Source organism: Gallinula chloropus (assembly GCF_964237585.1).
Source record: "Gallinula chloropus genome assembly, chromosome: 13".
Lineage (NCBI taxonomy): Eukaryota > Metazoa > Chordata > Aves > Gruiformes > Rallidae > Gallinula > Gallinula chloropus.
The window spans coordinates 8,792,192-8,815,584 of record NC_140098.1 but is presented as its reverse complement, the minus strand read 5'-3'; the positions used below and the strand labels follow the sequence as shown (position 1 = coordinate 8,815,584).

The 23,393-nt window shown below is 41.7% G+C and overlaps 1 protein-coding gene across 1 annotated transcript in view; it reads right to left on the bottom strand.

Moving 5' to 3' along the window:
• The window catches only part of NKD1 (NKD inhibitor of WNT signaling pathway 1), a gene marked incomplete at both ends in the record, with an annotated part of 102,979 nt that overhangs the window by 24,396 nt on the left and 55,190 nt on the right, over window positions 1–23,393 (bottom strand). The window contains one exon of the mRNA XM_084270349.1: window positions 12,360–12,417. Coding sequence (XP_084126475.1) covers window positions 12,360–12,417 — 58 coding nt within the window. The remainder of the gene's footprint in view (window positions 1–12,359; window positions 12,418–23,393) is intronic.

The following is a 23,393-nucleotide window of genomic DNA, read 5'->3' as shown; positions in this document are numbered from 1 at the left end:
AATTAATTGTCCATTTTAAGTCCAGTGGGACAAGTCAAAAGCAATTTAGCAAGAGCTGTACTAGTAATGCTTTGTACTAGTCCGGGATGGGTATTGCGGCCTGAAAACGTGGAGAGAAGTCATTCTCTTCTATTTCACCGTTTCCTGTTGATGGTCACAACTCAAATTTAATGTCCAATTGCACACCATGGAGTGGAAAAAACCCCAATGCTCATGATGTCACAAGACCTACTGCCAGCACCCGACCAAGGGGAGACAATTAAGCGCAGAACAGAGGGCTAGTGACTCAGACCATGTGATGGCTTGAAAAAAGAACCCAACAAAAATAGACAAGCAAAATATGTTTTAATCATTCAGGCATCAGATAATGATTCTAACTCACAAGTCACTGCTGGGACACTGGGGAATTGCTAAACTGAAATTCACTTAAACATTCAGAGAACGCTTCCTCTCCTTAATAAAACGTAGACAAGCCCAGAGGTCTGTACCACACCGCTTCCTTTAAAGCTTCAATTCCTTTTGCCAACCCCAATAATTTGACACATATCTAGAAATATTTCCAAGCCTTGATACAGAATCACAGCTTTCTGTCTAGGTCTGGTGTCTCTCTTTTTTTTTTTTTTTGGCAGTTGGGTTTGGGGGAATAATTTTTTTACTCTCTCCTTACCAAAAAAAGAGTTTGTACTAGAGATGCGGATACAAAGGACAATATGGTCTCTCTCTGCTAGCTAGGGTGTAACTCATACATGCTTAAACGCTAACCCTGGATTTCTCACACTCTCTCTGGAGTTAGTTCGCTGAAGGGAGGGAGTTTGTTGAATTTTGCCAGATTATGATTCCCTGTTCCAATTAGTTCCCTAACTGGCTGTATTTCATCAACAGCGACTGCCAGATTAAATGCCTTACTTGACCATCTTCACCCAATACACTTTGATGTTCAGTTCTCAAGCTTCAAAATACCTTTTGGATTAAGATCAGACAGCACTAAACAGAATTACTAATTAATTAAGCAAAGTTAAATTTTAAACACTGTTTGTTGTGTTAGCCAAAAGCCCGAACAGAACAGTCTTTTTTTCCCTCCCTCATCAGAGATCAAAGAAGATAATTTCTCCCTCCATCTTAAAAAAAAAAAAAAAAAAAAAAAAAGCAGGGGGATGTGGGATAGGGGAGTGAATCTCCACAAGCTTTGGTCAGAGCAGTTCAGGATAATACCTGTAGCAGAAGATTGTGTTTGATCAGTGGGCATATCAAAAGCCGCATTAACAGAACACAATCTGCTGCAACTATCTGTAGCATTTAACATAGGTAAGCACTTCAGTGAAAACTGTCACTATCATATGGACCACTTACCACTTTCTAAAAGCATTAGGTGTCCCTGGAGCTCTGAATGGGCCTGAAGAGTGCTGAATTCTGTTGCTGAGCAGTGACAGATGAGGACACCAACTGATCGCTTCTAACTTAAAGCAAAAGACCTCTCTAAGACAGCCATGCACTGATTTTGGTTAGCAGCTGCTAGCAGTTTTGCTTTTTAAAAATCCCTTCTCAGTGTAAGTTGCAGATACACATGTTCACATAGGATTTTGTGTCTACATTTTCTTTCTCTCTTTGGATTTTTTCCCCCAGATTCACAAGGGAAGAAAAAGAAGAAAAAACCCCACCACTACGTAAGCCTTTATTCAAATGAGGCTGAGTAGGTAATGCTGTTAAAAACATAGGCTTTGATATCAACTCGCTCCCATCTAACTTAGAAGTTCACTGGGTAAATCATGTTTCCACCACCTTTGCTATGATAATGGGGCCTCTGAACTGTAGGATTCATTTAATCAGAATTGCTTCCCATGAGGAAGAACCTCGCTGTGACCCTCACAAAGCCTGCCTTTTAGAGAGCCATGGTGTGGACCTGCACTGTGCCACCATTTCCGCCGTGATGAATCAGTCGCATGTCTGACAGCTCTCTCATACTTAATATTCAGTAGCAGGTTCATTGTTCCCATCCTCAGAGGTCAACATCTCACTCTGAGGTGGCAGAGGATGGAAATTACTCCACAACACAACTGAAAAGCAACACAGTGACCAACAGTCCACGCATATACATGTGCATGCACAAGGGTGTCTCTCTCCTTTTCCATTTGTGTGTGTGTGTGCGAGGAATGGCACTGAGGGGATACACTGCAAAACATGTAGAGAAGTACAGTTCATCAAAGCTTGACCTGACTTACCTGAAGTCTAGAGAGCACATGGGATCTCATTACAAGAAACTATTCCTACAGAGCAAATGCAGGTAACTGCTCACCATTATTCATAATTACATTACAGCCTAAAGACCGCAATCAGAGATGGAAGCCCACTGTGCTGTGTACTGCCTACAGTGCAGAAGAGGAGATGGATCGGAGCATGCCTACAGGAGAGCCAGTCCTTCCTGTTGCTCTAGAGAGCCCACATGTTTCACAACTCAAGAGCCAGCTTCCCACTTGGAGCTGCCCCTTTGGTGGAAAACCCTGGGATATCCTCCCAGGCAGTGTCATTGTGAACTTGCATTCAATTGTAACATCTTGAAATCTGAGTGGCAAGCACTTCTGGCTAGCAGGGCCTGGGCAGCCACCCGTGCAGAGGAGTAGGTGCCCTGGGAAGGGGTGGCTGGGTGCTCACTGCAGCTCCTGGAGGTCCTGCAGCAGGCAGAGAGAGCAGTCTCCATCTGAACACCGATCTACCACGGATATCCCTCCACACCTGGATGGCTCCACTCTCTGTAAAGGCTCATTAAAATACAAAAACAAAACCCCACGGGGCCGCAGTACCACACTTCAGCTTTATGCCTCCAAATCCTTAGGAGAGACTATAATTCCCACCTAAACGAATCTTTTGCACACAGTTCAGGGCTGCCTTGGCTCCCTCCAGCCTCCCCCAAGCAGTGCAGAGCCCTGCGCAGAGCCTGGCTGCAAGGCACAGCAAAACTCCCCGCTCCTCCAGAGCCCTGTGAAAATTCCTCAGGTAGCAGCTCTTTTACTTCTAGACATTTTGTTTTACAACTACTGTTCCTTTCCTTTCTTTTTGTTACCTTTACAGGTTTAAATCCTTTTTGGTACAAAGTTGGGCACCTCCTATGACACACTTTACTGGTGAAAGGACCTGGATCGCTGGAAGAGATTTATAAAGCAAGAAAAACCTGATTACTGGTATTTTTATTATTTTGGTAGGCTGGGGGTTGGGACTTTCCATCTAACAAGAGCAGCTGGACTCCGAGCTCTTTCAAGAGCAGAAATGTTGCTTCAGGTTCATTTCCACAACCCCATAGGGCTGCATTTATTATTTGCTTTTACTCACAAACTAGTTGTGGTTAAAAAAAAAAAAAAAAAAAACCAAAAAAACCAAAACACAAAACCCAAACCCAAAGCCCAAACCCCCTCTTCCAAACAAATGACATTTTATCTTCTTCTCCACAGGAGAATAAGGTTGACTGCTACTTGTGCTTTGAGGTTTGGATATGATTGAGATGAAACATCTGTTAAGAAAAAAGGTGTGTGTGGGGGGGGGGCACTTTTTTCAGCTAAAAATATCATCCCTTTTTTTTTTTTTCCACCAAACTTGAAACATGTGATGAAATTCAACTTTTAAAATATAACCCTGGAGCTACTTGAAACTATAAAAGTCTCCTCAGTATCTGAGGCAAGTCAGAATTTCCACTGTTCAAGCTGGGCTTTTATGAAGAGCAGACTTTAGAAAAAGCTGTAATCTGTCTAGGTAACAAAGGGCACTTGTTCTGCCTGGTGAGGTAAAACTTTGGGTTTCTGTAGCTACTGCAGCAGAAGTGGAGTCGAAGCACACAAAAGCACCCTGACTGATACACACTTTGAATTTGGAACAGCAACTGGCAAAAGCAATATGCTTTGCTCTGAAATTGCCTCTCTACGTCTGCATGTACACGCTGGTGTATTTGTAAGGTGCAGCAGGATGGCAGGATGTTGTGTCTAAGCTATCCAGCCTGAAGGTTTGGGCCTCTCATTAGCTGTCTGTAGAAAGTGATGGCTCGTACATTCGATCCCAGGAAGGCAGTAACTGTTTAAACCCGTCATGAACCGTATGCTCACCTGTGACACCGCGATAGGACATCCCTACGGGCAAGAGAAGGGCCTCATGGGAGCACCCACGTGACATCCAAACAAAAGCTTGTCGCAGAAAGCTCCCAAAAGCCAGCAGAGGGGCACTCAAACTCGGGTGCCTGGCTGTGTCAAGGTCAAGTCAAACACAAGAGAGCCGCCAACTTTAGGAATATTGGGGAGTTGCAGCAGGACATGCTGCCTATTAAATGCAGCACTCAAGGTTTCTAAAAATGAATAAGAAGTGTCATGTAAAGGCAAGGGATCTGAAACACACACATCGTCTTCTGAAACAGCAAGGGCCAAAACTTCTTTCAATGACAAGAGAACAAAACTGGAATAATTCCACGAACTCCAGTGTGAGAGTATTATCTGGCCCCAAATCTTTGCCTGGAAATATGCTCTAGTTTCACATGGGTAAAAAACAGAGTCACAAGAGAGTCAGAGAAGAATGGCATTTTGACTCACTTTTCAAAAACATGTTTAATAAAACCTCCACGAACTGTGGTCAAAGCTACAAGAAAAATAACTGGTAATAATCGTTGCTGGGAAATTAAAAGTAGAAAAGGACCTTTGTTCTTCAAGTAGAAAAAATGAAACCACTGGCATTCATCATGTTTCCAGAAAGATTGTTTTCAAACTCCTGACTTGTTCCCATATTTCATTCTTTGTTCTTGGTGGTGGATGTCCTGGGGCAAAGTTCAAGTACATTTTTATACTGCTGCACATGTACAGTAACAGAGCTTTATCTCTGTACCATACACACAGCATCAGCTATCTCCCAGAGATACACCCAAGTCCCTCAGTTTGCCAAGTCAGAGCTGATGGGAGACCCACCCTCCAAATGAGTCACCACTGTCCAGGCAGGAGAGCAGGTCATATGGGTGAACGTGGCTAGCTGTCACCCGGATGTCTCACTTGGGTGGTGTTAAAGGTTTGGCAGCATACTCACCAGGTGGGCAGCTAGTGCAGAGCTCTGCACCAGCCTGCACCTCGCCCGCTGCCTACGCATGCTACAGTTTCTTCCTGCTCGGAATCACAACACTGACAGCCCAAGGGAAACACCAATGACCAAGATTGATCTGCAAGTCCTAGTTACTGAGATGCAGCCCTTCCAAACCTCATGCATGCAGCATGAGCCTCATATCACTGTCACACATTTCTTACCCCTATCTCAGTCACACTACACAGCAGTAGCTTCCCTCGGGCTTCACTCGCTGGTGTGAGCAACCAGTTGGGTACCATGATCTACTCCTTAAGGACTGCTGTGATGCTTCCCTCACCTTCAGGATGTGGAAAGCAAAGCAAGAGCCCTCCTCCTTTGGTGAGACCTCCCTAAACTAAGTGCTTTTGCCCTTTGATTGCCCTGCTTCCCACATGCACCCTGATCATCTGCCTCTGCTAGCGAAGCAGCTTGAGAGATTTGTAGATATTGGTTTTCAAGAGCTATATCCTCAGAGCTGACAGTAAATGAATATTCTTATTGTTAATTGATTCTTTTTTTAATGACAACTCAGAAAGAACATTAGCTTCTCTGTGAAAGAAAGAAAAGTTGCCAGTCTTTGGTAGAAGGAAAGCATGGATAAATAATAAATACCAAGCATGAATATACCATTTTAAAGTTTTCCATGTTTAAAGTCTTCAACTCTTTGCCTTTTTGAGGTGTTTGTTCACTTTGATAGATTTTCTTATGTACCAACATAGACGCAGGAAATCCCAGGCTCTCTTCTCACCTTTGCTACCATGTCCCTCAACCAAACAAGCCACTTGCATTCAAGAGTAACAACTTTCAATCAGCACAGAATGATCTGAATACAGAGATTAATATGAATCTACTACTTAACAGCAGATATGATCCTCCCAGCCTAATGCAGACGATTAATAACCCAGATCAAAAATCTTAAACCACAGACAAAACACATCATCTATCAAAACCTGTTAGGCAGCACCGGTAGGAGCTGGTGGGTTGTCAGCTCAACAGAGCAATACCCTACATGACTAGAACAAGCAAGGCACAAGCAGCAGAACACATACACTCCACAGAGCAGCAGCTCAGTGTGAGGAGGAAAGCTCACCCTCCGAGGTGACATAACAGCCCACTTTTCACTGACTTTCTGTGCTTCGCTTGCCAACATGGGTGGGAGCTGTTAGACACTGTAAAGGTCCATTTGGAAACACCTGGACACCACTAACTTACACACAGGCCACGGACATCCATCGGATGGCAACGGTCTTTCATCACTACTGACCTGGCTGCACTTGAAACAGCAGCTCTAGAAGTAAAAGCTTCTGATCCAAATACCAATCCCCCTCAACTGGAACAGCTAATGTTAAGAAACACTTGTACAACTCCTTTTTTTTTTTTAATATTTTTTTAAGTGCCTTATGCCATAAGATTTTCCTCCCACTCATGGCAAACAGCCTACCTGCTTCTTATAATTTCCTGGATCTCTGTATGACCACAGGAAAACTTCTGCTAATCCTACCAGTCTCATGTTCTTTGGCGACTTTTATTCTAACTGCCAAACTAAGCAGTTTTCTCTTGGCACTCTCCATTGCTCCTTCCCCCCACCCCACCCCTCATGTTCTTTGGTACTCCTTCCAATTCACAGTAACCAGCTTATCAGCGTCCAGCCTAAGCAGCCACTAGCTGTTTGTCAGATAGCGGTGGCTGGTGCCAGTGGGTCACCCTGAAGCTGAAGATATTTTTCAGAGTTGTTTCATATCACATTGAGTAGAAGGAAGGGTACTGCAGAAACCTCCTGACAGCCAAAAATAATTACAGCCAGTGAGCAAGCGATCCCCAGTCTGAGGTGATCACATAGCACATACTCATGTATTGCAAATCTGTGTAAGTGTGTAGGATTAGCAACAAGTCATTAAAAAGCAGAATTACCATACAACATCCCAGAAGGCTGACCACAAGAGCATTTCTAAGATAGAATTATTAGCACTCTGTTTGCAGTGTCAGTGATGAATAGATACTTGGCTTAAGAACGTGACAGAGGAGGGACCTTCATTTTCTGCAAAGGACCAAGCCTCCCTCAGGAGTACTCAGTAGGTAATAACAACCAGGCTGAGATAAAGCAACTCTGCCTGCGTGCAAGAGGCAATCTCTGTCTCCTCTATAAATATACTGGAATTTCATGTACATAATACATAGAAAATTATTAAAGCTTTAGAAAATGAATTAAGTAACCTTCATACCTGAAGTCACTAACTAGAAAAGAGCATGCAGTTTGAAATAACTGCCTTTTATTACCCATGCATAGCTCAGGCTAGCACAATACGTGAATTTATTACAGCTAAGAGATTATCAAAGTATGGTAAAAAGTGTCTCATGTGCAAATAGCTGTTACTTAAAACTAGTTTAAATGTTTTCACGTTTTCCTTTGCTGACAAGTTTACAAAGGATTTGGCCTCAAATACCATACCCTGCCACCCTTGCCAATTACCAGTTTCAGAAACGACTCCATGAACTTCAGCCTTCACTGAATTTTTCCTGAATGGAGAAACAGAGAAGAGGGAATTATCTTGCAACCACTAGTTCTTTACTATTGGTTCTTTGTTTGCTTATCAGTTCTTATTAAAACAAAAAACAGCACCACAGTTCTTCATGGTGGAACCATTAACCACATCTCAGCTTCCACTTCACCACAGATTCCCTGGATGCTGGGTGGAGGAAGAAGAGATGAAGGACTGGCTGGACATACCAGTAGCATCTTGAAAAACATGTAACAATATTAAGAATACAAAGAATTATTTTTCTGCTTTGCTGAAAACAGCACGTCTTACTTGAAGGTTTAGAGATTCCGTAATGTCTTATCAATGTGTGCAAAGTGCTACAAGTAGCTCTTTTATGATATGACTGATATTTCTTGCAGCAACAACATATGCTTTGAACTCTGCTGGAGGGCTCTCTAATATTTATGGGCAAGAAGATGACCTGAATAATTTTGTCCTTTCTGAATAATTTTGTCCTTTCTGGTACCACAAGAGGGAACATCTTACATCTAGGGATTTGGATACATCTGGCTTGGGAAAACATCAAAAAATGGGTTTGTTGATTCAGGTCAAGCTCCATCACTACTATAAGCAGGACTTTGGATATCATGTTCAGATAAGGCACCAGGAAGGCTTGGATCTTCTCCAGTCTTCTGTTGAGAGGATAATAATAAAGACATCACCCTTGGCTGACAAATGAAACAGGGAACAGATTGCTGTCAGCATACAAGGCAGCTTCTCCAACAGGTACAGGACTAGACTGATCTCAAACAGACAAGATTTCTGGTTAGCAGAAACACTTAAATCATGCTTTTCAGAAGAGCAGCAACATAAGAAATCACATTATCACATAACTAACTGGGGTGATAGGTTAGGTGTCTCCTGAGCTTAAGAGCTTCACCTTGAACTCCAAAAGGCAGCTGGAGTAGACTGATAGATATACCCCACTGGGCCCTAAAGAGCTTGTACTGAGACAAGTAGAAAATCGCCTCTTTTCCACAATCAGTGTCAGAGGGAAATTGTCCTGCTTCTGGTTCAGCTACCACAAGCAGGGAGTAAACAAGGTGCTCCAAAAAGCTTCTAAATGTTTGAGTGATAAGCTGGAGGAATCTTGCCACTTCATAAAGACATGGAGTGGCCAAGATAAGAAAGCTCTCCTAGCCTACAGTCTTTAACTGTGAAAATTTCCTCAAATGTCTGAGTAAAGGAGGTGAAAAAAGTTCTGGAAAACAAGAGCAGAGAGAGAACTTGGATGTCAGTATGGAACACTGTAATAGCAGATACTCTCCATGATGCAAAAGTGACTTGCTGTTTGATGCTACATTCAATTCCCACCTGCTGTTTTAGCTTCCTCACTGAAATGAAATTATAATATCTCCCAATATCTGTGCTAGTTTTTGTCACTTGTTCCAGAGCTGCCCCCACTCATTCAGTTCTGGTGACCTACAATTGTATCTGGGGACAAGGATGAGAAAATTCTTGCTCTTATCTTAGACATGTAGAGGGATGAAGCATATGCCTCCTGTGCAGAAACTGCTGGACAAGACAGTTCAAGCATGAGAAGTTCATAGACAGCCCCAGTAGATTGCACAAGTTTGGCAAGTGGAAGTCTCCAAAATGCTGTGGGAAAGCACTGCTAAGCTTGGAATGAAAGTCACAAAAGGATCCACTACAGAACCTATATTCAGTATGCCCAATTGTTGAGTTATTAATGAAACAGGAAGAAGGGAAACAGAGTAAAAGTAATACAAGAAGTGACTGACGTTTCCATCGGTGTCTCTTATCTAAGGAAATCACTGACCACATAAGAGAAAATCCAAAAATTTCAATTTAGTTACTTGCCCAGCAGCAAAATCAAAGGCAGGTGCTGGATATAATAGACAATACTGGTCAAACTGTTTCTTTCTGCACAGCACTCAGTAAACAGAGTCGCCACTATTGAGTTCTAACCTCTTGTCATGCGGCAACATTGAGTCAACAATCCGCTCTCATGGCTTAATGCTTTTGATGTTTACTTTGTTCTTTCTATAGTTCAAAAGAAAGCACTAATGCACCAGTCCTCTTACCAAATACAATCTTAATCCCAGAATCCCAAGCCTTTTGCTGTTGGCCAGTTAAGTCTGTTAAGACGAAAGGATTTGATCAAGCTTTACATAACAACACAGAAGTTAAATCCAGCAAAGAGAGTTCTTTTTATCTGTACTGTTCAGATGGCTAACGGCGAAAAAAGAGGGGGGGGGAGAAGGTAATGAACTTGGCTATGTAAAACAAAACAAGGAATTCAATTATTTCTCTTATTGCCAGTTTGTCTTTTCAGTGAGAGTCTTCTAAAGAACTCAGATTTATTCCCCAATAAAGTCTTGGACTGTGAAGTGATAACTTTCCCTAACACACAACTGTGGCACCTGCTGTGCTTTTTTGCAAATTTATGAGAAATGTTTCTTTTTCATTTTTTTTCCACCCCTACCATGAATTTCTAAAGATAGAATTCAATTCATTGATGAGACACTTGCTCAGTACTCACTAGAGTTGAATTCAAGTCTCGGTTTTGCCATTTGTGCCCAGCCAACCCTGTTTCAGTGTGCTGCAGCTCCCTGTATCTGCAACTAGCTACCTGTGATGTTGATGTCATCTTGCGACACAGGAATATATAACCATGCAATGTGGTACACCAGTATATTTGTAAAGATTGTGAGGTACCAAATAAAAGCAGAACAACTGTTTTAGATGGAAAGATTAATATACTTTCTAGAATATGAATTACATTTTCACACAAAGCATGTCTATGCAGGAAAGGTGTAGGACAGTGCTCATCTTCTACCTACATCACACAAAATTCAAGCTGTGCCCTAACAAGCGTCTTAAATCATGTTTCAGTTTCTCTTTATACCAACAACATAATTTTATGCTAGTACTATCACAATCATCCAAAAACATGCCAAGTAAAGGCATGTAAAAAGTACACAAAAAGGGGAAAGCATCCCACTTTAACACAATGCTTCTAGTTTCACCTGTTAATTACAAGAAGATTTTAAATATCTTATTCAATAGGGAGTGGCTAACACTATTCTGAGCATGGAAATCTAGCCTGGAGATCTGAAAGCAGAAGGGATGAGGACCAAGCCCCATCAACCTGTACGCGTTTGCCTGAGCATCGGGTAGAAACAAGTTACCTGCCTCCTAAGTGGGCAGATGCTAGAGAACAGTGACAGCACACAAAGAAAGGACCACCTGCTGCCATCTACAGCTTTGTCTTCACTACTCAGCTACTTATTAAGAAATGAGACACATCAGAAGTAATAATGTGAATCTGCTGAAAAACTGAAATTACAGTGGCCTGAAAGGTTCCACACTGTAATAAGGACAATCCTGCTGCTGACTAGTTTGGAAATATTGTATATGGGATATTATGTTTGGTATATAGGACACTTCTACACAACAAAGTGAGAAATAATTAAAGGAAAGGAAAGGTAGAATAAGACATTGAAAAATGAAATTAACCTCACTGTCATTTTATATCCTGTGTTAAGCAGATTCTTCAATAACCTGCAAAAAGCTACCCTTTATTAGAGTTATGTCCTACTATGGACAAAGGAAAACAGTGGTGAAGTTAAATGTTGAAACACTTTTGACAAACACTGACTCCAGCATGGTGACCGTATCTTGCTTTTGTGTTAAAACTATAAGCACCACCTGAAATTGAGCTCCTGCATAACAGGCACACATGAGAGAATATTCTTTGTAAACTGAAGACATGATAGAAGAATGGGATCCAAGAAACACGGTGTATTAACACATTTCACAGGCACAGAACTGGAAGCCAGACATTCTTAACATAGAGAACCTTTCACAAGCTGTTTAGACAGAAATCTCTGCTACCAGAAACCAACAGCTGGATTATAAAAAAAGGACAGAACTATCCAAGTTAAGCTTGACATAGTTCATTGTTCTAAATAAGTTGGGCGTATGTTTCCATTACCCTATAATACAAAGTCTAGCACACAGCTATGCAACTATTTTTTAGACTAGAGAGTTTCTGAAGTCTCATTTTCTTGTTTTTTAAAAAGAATGAGGAACAACATCCTCAAACTAATCTCGTTTTTTCATCAGCTTCCCCTTGCCCAACTGAAGTTCAAGGTACCACAAAAATGTTCTTTGACATGTGGAATACAGTGCTCAAACTCAAAGTTCCCGAGGGCCCTTCCCACCACAACAATGATTCCATCTCCACTGCAAGGAGAAGCCTGGTCACAGACAAAGAGATGAGATGAGCCTTAGAAAGAAGAAGGTATCTGAGACAATAATGATCCCACTCATATTCAGCAGACAAGTTGCGTAAGAGTCTCTGGTCTTTACTAGAAAGTAATGTCAGAGTTTGTAAGTCTGGTTTGTGAATCACAGAATGGTGTGCAGCATATCACAAAACTCAATGTTAGCATTTTCAGGGATCACATTTAACATCTCTGTGGGGACAGTAATATTCACTACTGCAACTGATGCCAAGAAAAGCACTTGGGGAAAAAAAGTGTGAGACCTTGAATTAAACCCCTTGATCCCTAGGATACAACTGGATGACTTTTTTCAATACTGGAACAGTAGTAGGAGATAATATCCCATTCGCACCTTAATAGATGGGAATGTCCAGCCAAACAGGACATCAGTATATAGAGAACTGCACTCTCTTCATTCTTACACTAAGATGTTCACTGATTTACTCCAATATGCCTTAATATTAACCAAGAAGATTTTTGTCTTTACCTTCTAGATGAAAGTGTTCATCACCAACAGTGTCTCTGTAGCCTTCCCCAGATAAATCCTGTTTAAAAAAAAAATAATTAGTGACAAATATACTATATACAAAGTCTTGAGGTGTTAATAATATATTTATCACCAGGATTAATTTAAAACACTAAAGAGAGCACAGACATTATTTTCCGGGAAAAAAAAGTCAATCACTATATTAGTGGCAGTCAGTGAATTTGGTGCTATTTTGCAATGCTCTGGACATATTTTAGGAACAAAATTTAGATGAATACATTGTACCAGGGGAAAGTAAAAAAGAAGTGTTCATATTCAAATCCTTTTACAAAGTAGATTAATGTTTAGCATTTCAACATTCTGTCAGTCAAGCCAGATAAAAAACTCGAAATGGAAACGATAAAGGAGAAATAAGCCCTTCACTACCCACAGAGGAATGTTATCACTTGGTTCCACCAACAAACAGAAAACTTTCATATGCCAGAGGTCACCCAAGAAAAGCAGATACCAGACTCTGAAGAGCTGCCTGATCCTTCAGTCCTAAAATTTTGTCAGCCCCAGAGCAATACAGAAGCAGATGTCATAGATACGCAGATGATCTTATATCAGACCCCAAAACCATTTCTCTAATGGTGCTGAAGTAGTAATAAAGGGCATCAGTGGGATTCGGAGTTAATCCCACTTACAAAAACCCTGAAAAGCATTCTTACTCTCTTATTAGCAGCCACTTCCAGGTCCAATCCCCACCTCCCATGCCCAACCCCCCCCCCCCAAAACCATAAGCAGTGAGAGCTATCCTTATGTTTTGCCTTCTTCAAATCATTCCAAAGGCTCTAGCATCGCCCTACCACCACTGCCTTTACAGAACAGTCTGACCCCCTAGATTATCCACAAACAGTCTCTGCCACTGATAAAGTGCTTTGGTGATAAAGAAGGATATGGTCCTATAAAGCCGGTTTGCTACACTCATGGCCATTTTAACTTCATCTGAAAAACCATACCAGGAACACAGGGCTGGCATTCCCAGCATCAACCTGTGAACTGGAAGTCTTTCTGCACAAGCCAACAAAAAAATGGAATAATCTGTGAAAATTAATGTCTGGCTGTATTCATTAGCTTTATTGTTAAACAATCTGATCACAATAACAGCAGTTCACCTTTTCTCTTGAAAAGCTGACAAAGTTTCTTTTCTGCCTTCCACGAGCCCACATGTTACTTGTTGAGATCAGTTATCAGAAAGTAACTGAGCCACAAAAGCAGATCTTAGGAATTCTTCAGTATCAATTTCTGCAACGCCATTTAAACATTAGATTTCACTAACACTGCTGGATAGCTAGCCCAGGGACCCTGAAAATACTGTTCTGTTCGTGAGCAGCTACCCTGAAGTTATAACTCAAAGGCAAGTGGGTCTGAGAAGTGCTGGCAACTTGGCCCAGCCTGCTAAGATTCTGCACAGCACAGTGTTGCTAAAAAAGCTGTCACTGTGGATTGAGCTTTCCAAGAAGCAAAATCACAAAAACTATTTTGTTTCTTTGAGGATTTTTTCCAGGAAAAAAAAAGCTCCTTTTTTTTTTTCAGCATGTGCTGACTAATACCAATCATTACCTTAAAAATTATGGAAGAAATGGACAATGAATGAAAAGAAGCCATTAAATGTTGGCATGACTTCTATTTCTACAAGAAGATGGTATTTTCCAGGGCCTTGTAAAAGTTAGTGCAATTTTGTCTGATCAAATTCCCCCATGTCATCATTTTCCATGAAGCTCTGACAGCACACCTTGCCTGCTCTCATAGATACTGAGATACACAGTAGTGACTGCATAGGCATATATGGCACCTTTGCTCCCCCCAGCCCCACCCCACAGTGTTAAATATTTAATCATCGTCTGTGGGATTGGGGTTTTTGCACAGGGTTTTTTTTGGTTTATTGGGTTGGGTTTTTTTTAACTAAACTCACAATTCCTGCTCCCTCCTGCTCTCCTGGGCAAAAAATATTCTCTGTTAACCTGATCGGCAAACACACAATGAGTAGGTATGAGCTTACTTGTGATGCACCTCTGAGGAGAACACTGTCTAGCTGGTAGACTTCATCTCTTAAAATTTTAGTAAAGCAAGCAGCACATCTGAGTATCAAATGTTGCCTGTTAAAATGTCATTAATCTCACACTCTACAAAATCCTAAATCATTAATTTTTACGATTTTTCAAAAGGCATCACTTAAAAATTATATAAAAGGCACCATCAAGTAACTCAATGGAAAAAAGTGGAAGACAGAAATATAAACCAGCAAAGTGAGGCATTAATATTCATTAAGCTAGCTTCCTTATTTTCTCACTTTTAATCATTACATGGGTCTTAAATAAATATGTTTTATATTCTAGTCTAGCTTCACTCCTTCTCTAGCTCCTAGTTATTTAAGTTAAAGTAGTAACTCAATGCAAGCATGTTTCCAGTAAGTGTTTCTGCCTTAAACCGAACTATTATAAATTACCAAACTCTAGAAGTCTACATGATGTGCAACCATAACATCATTGTTAAATGTGACAGAAATTGTCAATCCATCCTGAAATATATAAGCACCACCTGAACATTTTAGCAATACACTTAAGCAGAACTCCTCGGGTCCCGTTCCAATGTATCCCTCTGTGTAAGACTGACATGTGTTACCTTTGATATAGAGATGTGTATCTGTACAAGGTATGGGCAACTCTAAGATTTTATAGAGGAAAAATGAAGTTGAAAAAAGGAACTATATCATTAATTTTATTATAATTAACTCTTCTGTCAAAAAAGCTGCAAGAGAGTTACCTTAATATTTTTAGGACCACTGAGACAGATGTCACAACCTGGATAAATACCACAACACACCTGCTTTGAAAAGGGTTCTGGACAGTGTATGGCAACTCACACACTCAACAGAAAAGTATGAAAGCAGAGCAAGAGGAAACAATTCTGACTGCAGCTTGTCCTGCATAATGGAGGTTTCTCCCAGTAACAGGCACCAATTGCCCCAGTGAGAATAAGATGGTGCATCCACTCCCAGCCACCCAAAGCCAGAAAGCAGACTAGAGCAAAAGAAAAGGGTAAACATGCAACGACACAACTTGCAGCTGAAGGAATCCTAGTGGGAAGGGAACGCCACAGCCAGATAGGAATATCGGATGCCAGGGAGAAGCATGCTTTAGCACAAAAGAAACACAGGCTTGAGGGGATGGAATACCCAGCAGTGGCTGTGCCTTTTGGCCAGACTCTGCAGCATGAGCCTCCCCACACAGCTGCAGGAGCCTGGCCCGCCGCACGAACAGTGCCTGAGAGCAAAAGTGACAACATTGAGGTCATAAGTAGTTGTATATCACTGTCCTGACACGATGTTTTAAATCGCAACACTACGTTTTCAAACTGGAACACTGAGTCATGAAACAACCAAAACCAGATGTACCCTGTGAAATACTATATAAATGAGGTCAGCCAGCACTTGAAAGAATAAAGAAAAGAAATATTTACGTCGAAGGGTTATTCCAGCATGCCATTTCTATAGCTTGCTAAACACGAACCCATCTAGAGCAAGTGTCTCTACCTCACCAGGAGCTTCCCAGATAAAAAGGTTGGCCTCCGTTAGCTACCAACACAAATCACACAAAACAACTAAAATTCAGGCTCAAACATCTGCTTCAAAACTCTGAACAGCTGGCTGCCTGGCCTGGGTAGAAAGGACCTTGTGTCCCATATATCCTATTCTGATAGGTGCTGCTGTACTCAGCTCAGATTTAAGAGGATGGGGGTGGAAAGAAGAGTTAATTAGCACAACTCCCTCAGAAATGCTGCTGAGTATACACATGCACGAGGAAGAAAAACAATCTTTAAAAGCTCCCACACCCCAGGGCTTCTATTCAGCTGGTTGCAAGTCAGGCAATCGTCACTCGCTTTCCACCTTTGCCGTGCAAGCAGATGCTGATGAATTCTAACTCACTGGGAATTCTATTGTTTTAACCCCAACCTCAGCCCCAACCATCCTGCGCAGTTTTCATATTGACACAAGTCTCTGGAGACTAAAGGCCAGGCACTCACTCTGGGGCTTCCAGCTGTTGACTTCCTTTTCACCAGCTGTCTGAACACACTGCCATCCAAATCCTCACCCGCCGCTCTGCCTGCATCGCTTTATTCCTCCAATGTCTTTGCTAGCTCCCTTTCAGCTTCTACACTGAGGTTAAGCTCTTCGTCTCCACCTTCCTGACTCTACACAGTCGTATTTGCATTCAGGTCTCCTAGCCCTACCTCCTAGCCCCTACACCCACGGATCCCTTTAATCTCGGTCACCGGTACGGCTCTTTCTACCTGTCCTGGCTCTGCCTTTTCATGCTGCTCTCCATGACACCCAGCAGCCAGCACAAAGCAGCGGAACGCAGAGCGTCTCTTCTGGCAGCTCACATTTGGACTGGCGGTGTGAAATACAGTTTTGCCTTTGGTGTAAGTAGAAACAGATACATCCATGGACCTATTCTATATATCAAAAGATAAGCTTTGATTTAGGTAGGTTATCATGACAACAAGCACATTTTTAGCATTTGGAGCCACCCTACTCCCCATATTATATCACATATTGCACTCATCAACATTTTTCTAAAAGGTGGTGTTCTTCTCAAGTACGAACAAGTTGCTTTACCTCTCCTCCTTCAAACATCTCATTAAAATCCTTTGATTCAGCCCTAAGACACTCAACTTTCAATATTTTTGGCAGAATATAGGCACATATTTCCTGTTTTAATGAAGTTCTTATCAAGGTATCGTATCCACAACCCACCACCTTCCCCAAGCAAAACACATGCAATGTAATAAATTGTCAACAAAGAAAACTTTCCTATTTTTAAACCCTCTGAGTGAAATGTATTTTTTTCTGTCTTTATTCACTTTTTGATGCAACAAAGCTCCAGCACTTTTGGAAAGAGCAAAGTTGAAGAAAAGTGTTTCACAACAGGACTGCAAGGGATATGTGGTAACTCGAATGTCTTGTGGAGTATGTTTTGTAGGGGCTTTAGAGTAGCTGCCAACAAGAACGCAGTGTCACCTATGCACAAAATTCTAATCTTGATATAGACCCCAAGAAACTGACATTCAAGAGAATGAAGATGCCCTTTGGCCTTTTCCCAAACAACTGAGGGCTCTGTCAATGCCTAAGTGGCTATTCTGAATGCCTCAGTCTCGCTTGCAGGAACCAAGTTTCCAAGTAAGTCTGATTTTCATACAGCGAGTCCTTAGCAGAGTTTGAATATCTAGTCTCCTGAAGATGCTTCAGGAAACCCACTCAACCCCCAAATCAGTCATAATTATTATTATTTTACTTTATTTTTAATCCTGTCCAGACGTGAAGAGAAAGAGATAAAGACTTTTTAGAGAAAAAAACTGATGGGAGGAACACAGTTCCCCTTTGGGTATCTGAAATTTCCCATGGACTAGAAGCATAGCCATGTTAACTCTGATCAACTCAAGTCTAGCCTTCAATACCAGGAAAAGGAAGCACACATCAAAAAATGCTTCCATTTGTTTTAGAATAACGAGTGTGAATGTAGATATTCAGGTATCTGAGATGGTCATCATTCTTCACAAATACACAGACAGGCTTAAAACTTAAAAATAAAATATAGAAAATTAAGCTGCATGTAGCAAGACATACTTGGAGATGGTATTTTGCTAGGTTTTGCCCCTATATACAAAGGGTCTTACACAGATAAAGTATATATCCCAAGCCTCACTGTACTGCAAATCGAACACAGACAAACAAAATTAAGAATTAGAGCATATACCATGTAGAAAACCACTGTAAAGCAATACACATTTATGCATTGGTTTAAGTCTCATATTGTCTCTCCTGTGGCATACTTTACTTTTCCTTCTGCAGTCATGAGGTTTTACTTTTTCGAGTTTGCCATTTCAGACACCTTAGTTAAACTCACCAAGATCTGACTTTCTGTAAAGGACGTGCAAAGCAGCTCACACTTGCAGAAGCCAAGGTGACTTTAAATTTTAGAGCAACGTTAAAGTATACATTGCAACTGCAATAATGCAGTTTGTTAAGCAGAGGCAGCACTCAACTTCTATGTTTTCTTTCTCTGAAATAAGAACCTGGTGCTCTGTGACCCATTGCAGACAGGTTTTTCTTCCTCCATCATGCATGGAAGCTTCTCTTGGATAAAATTTCTTCATACTATAATCACAGCAGGTAGAGTTGTTAAGAAAACAGATTTCTCCTCTAAGATCTCTGATAGATGATCTTGGGTGGGTTTAGCTGCTGCAGTTCAGGAATTTACTGCCTTCGTCTGCCATGATGGTCTTTACGTCCAAAGTTACAATCCTCCTAACAGCAGAACTCAGTGGCAGTAGCAAAACAAATATGGAAAATTATCCTTTGATACCTTTGCACAAAGTTCACATTAATAAACCCGTTCAAAAGCTATCTTGGTGAAGGGCATGAAAGCATTCAGTTTGGCTGCCTCTGCTCTAGGAGCAGTAACTCCCAGCCATAAGGATATGGTAATAGGGTTTGAGATCACTGCATCTATATCCACCAATTTCACAGAATTGGAGCCCCTGCAGTCTCATCTCACAGAAGGTGACTGAAGAACAATTCCAGCTGCTGGTAAAATATCGAGAAAATAAAGATGGGATTACAAACAAAACCCAAACCCAACCCCCCTTATCTCCAGTCACAATGGAGTGTGGGGCTATTAGAGGCTTCCGAGACAAAAAATATCACCAGTATCTTTATATCCCTGTTAGAGATGCTCAAATGGGTACAAGGTTCTGTTGTATGAGATGCTTTTAAGGATATCCCATCTATAGGAACACAAACATGAGGCTGTTGAGAAAGTGAAAGTCCAATGCAGGTGGACACTTACACAAAAGCCTTCAGGATGGATGCCTGAATAAGTAAGAAAGGAAAGGTGACATTTTTTGCTCCGGGTTGCCTGCAACATGCAGCTGAACCTCTTTTGCCCCAATCCAACACCTGGACCAGGCTTTCCAACAGTAAAAACCACAAATCCTTCCTCCATTCTTTTGATATATTTGTTTTCTCCAGCCTATGGAAACCGAGTAGTGGCAATACTGAAACATGCTGTTTGCAGCCAGCTTTTTTATATCTGCTGCAGCACATAAATAAGCTAGAGGCTAGCAAAAAATCATTAACAGATACAATTATCCAATGAACATCAAGACCTGTAGAGAGTCAGAAGATCCATTTAAGGGACAATTTTATTTAAATCATCCCAGTCTGACAGAACATTACTGTTCGTATGATGTTTTTCCCTGGATCTCATGTATCTTGACCTTTAGAAGCTCTTGCTAGGTGTTGCAAAGTGACATTTTCTGTTAACACTGTTATTGGAATCATGGAACTTTTACTTTTTAAGGTGATAGGGCGAGAAACAGTTTTTCAAGGACTTCTACCAGATAAAAGACAATATAATTAAAGCAACTGTATGAATAGGCCTACAGCGTCAGCAGTTACTTCTCCAACTGAAGGGTCCAACCAGCTCCAATGAAAGAAAGATCATCAGTCTTTGTGCTAAATAGGACTGAAATAAGCAATGACTGCTTTTAGCTATATTTAAATTCACATTGATCCCAATTCAGAAGGATAAATGAACTCACTCTACAGATTCAGCTGTTTACCTGACTTTATTCTTCTAACCTCTTCGCTGATTGCAAAATCAATTGTCTTGTGTCCCCCAAGATCTTATCTTCAACATAGATTATACTGATGAATAAGTCTAAGGACATGAATGAGAAAGGACAAATCTTCATCTAACCACCAGCCTGGAGAAGCTCAATAACTCTTCCAAATTGCTTATTTTGGCTTTCTTCACCACAGCAGACAGATGGGCGTAGCTACATAATAAATCTGATTTTCTGTTCAACTTCCTTTCATGATAGATTTGGTTACCAAGAAACTCTTTAACAAACAGACTTGAGTGCACTGAGGTGATTTTACCCAGGCATGCACTGGGAAACACGCACACAGAAAACGGCTCCAGAGCTTGACCTACAGAGTCATTTGTTCATCTCAGACGTTATCGCTGAAATCATGGGTACTCCAGTGATTAGTACAACTTCAACACACTACATTCTCAAGCTTTCTCCTGATAATAGCCTGTGTCTCCCTACGCAGCACAGGTTTACATACAGCACAGGGACTTAAAGCTCCCCTAGAATGATAATCAATGCTCCTCTATTATGTTTATAGCTCTAAGTCTTTTCCTGCTAATGGATGACGTATATTTATGCAGCTGGAGGAAACCTGGATTCAATAACTGCTCCACCACAGACTCACTGTGTGGTGCAGGGTAAGTCAGTTAAATCTCACTGTGCCTTTGCTTTTCAACTGTACAACAGAATTCTTGGTGCCCACCTTTGCAAAGAGCCCTGAATCCTCAAGATGAAAACATACCCCGCTAAATAATATTACCTTGTTAGGAAGCACAGGTGTGTGACCCTGGACACATATGCTAACATTGATCCATAAATCTGTCAACAGGAGGTGCTGGCAAAACAGATGGTTCACATTCCTTTTTAAACCACCTCTTTGTCCCCAAAGCCCAGGTATGTCAACTAATCATTTTATAACTGGTCGAGGTTTTAATGGGCCAGGAAGTCACAGTGCAGCACAATGCCACCAGCATTATGGCTAAAAACAGAGCCAACGAGAGGAAAAGACAGACATAGAGGCTTCTTTTACTCTTCTCTGCTCCCTGGCACATAGGGCAAACACTGTGAGGCTCTGCAGAAAAAGATGAAAGCAGAACCCATCCCCACACATTCCTGTAACTCATACAGCATCAGTGATCGTGCCCAAATGTTGATTGATGCTGCGTACGTAAAAACAGACACGTGTTTTTTAATTACAGGCAATAAAAAACCACAGACACACCATTTAAAAACTTGATTTAGATGAACAGTTGCATGCTGACCCACAAGGTCAGGAGGATTACAAGCAAATAAAAAGTTCACTTCTAAACATTTATTGTTTTGGGTTTGTTTTTTTTTATTTTAAACTTAAGGGTTAGCTCTATTATTAGGAATTTTGATTCCCCATCTTGATAGCTGAAAACTGAGCAGGCAGCATTTTCCTTGAAAATGTTACTGTAGCAACAAGGGCTGTGGCAGGATGTAGGCTGCGGGCTGGGCAGGCTGCAGGAGGCAGCGCTTGGGCAGCCAAGGCAGCAGGGCCAGCGCCGTGCGGGACCGGCCGCCACGCACATTCCCATAAAAGGAATCCAGGGCCAGAGGACCACATCAAAGCCGTGGAGTTTAGCAGATTTCCCCTTCCCCCTCCCCCTGAGTCTTTGAGACGGAGACTTCATACTCCAGAATTTAATATCTTTTTCCTCCCTCCCCCCCCAGCCCCTTTGTCTGCGTCTCTGTTCTCTAAGAGCTAACAGATGTTGATGCCATATAGTTTCAAAGAAAACTTTTGATGCCCACATAACTCATTACAACTAATATATTCCAAGAATGCTTGTAGCTCAGGAAACACTGGGGTGAGAAAACAGAGGAGAGGGGGCAAATGGCTACACTGAATAACCCTTGAGAGAAAATAAATAGTTCACTTCAAAGTCATCAGGGAATTCTTTAACAAGCTCTTTCTTCCGCAAAACACAGAACAAATTCAGCTGAGCCTAGAATTCCCAAAGGAAAAAAATAAGACCAAACCCCACATAAATGGCAAAGCAGAGGGAAGCATCAGAGAGGTCGCCCAGCTCGACCAGCAACAAAGCGCAGCATTCTCGAGGTTCAATATTCCCAAGCAACCTGCGCTGTGCCAGGGCACAAAAGCACCGCTGAAAAGAGAAGACTGTCAACAATAACAATACAGAGAGCCAAAAAAAAAGCTAACCCTGTCCCTCCACATGTAGTGAATGCAGGCAGTGATGGGACTGCTCAGTTCACAGAGCACCTGAATCCAGCTTTACAACATATGCAGGAGGACATGTCATAAATGTCCCAATTACAGAGGAAAAACATTTGCTCATTTAACAAAAGCAGGTGACTGCATTTTTCAGGGCAGGCAGGACCTGTGTTCTCAGCCATTTTTCTAGGGTTACATCTAGGATGCAACCCTACATAAATTTTTCTAGCAGGTCTCCTCCCCTCCCTTGCTGTCTCAGCACACAGCTGCATCCTCCTTTCCGTTTGGTGAGAAGCCCCCCAGGAGTCACCAGGGGTTGGTAGGGAGAAGGGTTGTGAAAAGGGGGGAGGGTGAGAATGCGATTACATCAATTTACACAGCAGGAGGATCAGATTGCATCATTGTACACAACTTGGGGCCCGCTCTTTTATCCCTGATGCAGGCAAATTTCCCATTGAAACCAGTGGGAGACGTGTCTGTGCAAGGACTGCGGAATCGGGCATTCTGTGATCACAGAATTCGAAAGCGGTAGGAAGCCACACCTGGCAGCACCTCTCTCCGTGGCGCTCTGCCCTCCATCGGGATGGGGAGCAAATCAAACCGAACAAAAATATAGCAACCAAGTTCAATTCTTTCTCTCCCTCATACACAAACTCCTAAAATTTCACCACTGCAGTTATTGTATAAGTGTCCCTATAAAGGTCCTGTTACTGAACTACAGACTTCACACAAAGCATGTAACAGAAAGAGAACTGGGGAGGGGAGAAGTCTGTCCCACTACACTATTGTAGGCATCTCTCATCTAATAATTACAATGTAAAGAGCTTTAAGGTTTTTAGGCAAACAGGTGTGTTCTGCTTGGGTTTTTTCCAGTGGTTTAGATGGAAGGGGTGGGGGAAAGTCAGCCCTACTTCTGCAGCAGCAACAACACATGCTCTGTTTGTCGGAACGGTTCAGACACAACCTACGGTACTGTAGCACAGTATGCAGAATTAGGAGTTTTTCACTGCTGCCCATTTCCAAGCACCACACTTTGCATCAACTTTCATCTGCATAAAATTTTTCCCTGTTGCAGCTCAATAGTCCCCCTACTTCAGCTGTTGCTACTCCCATGCACACCACCTTTCCAGAAT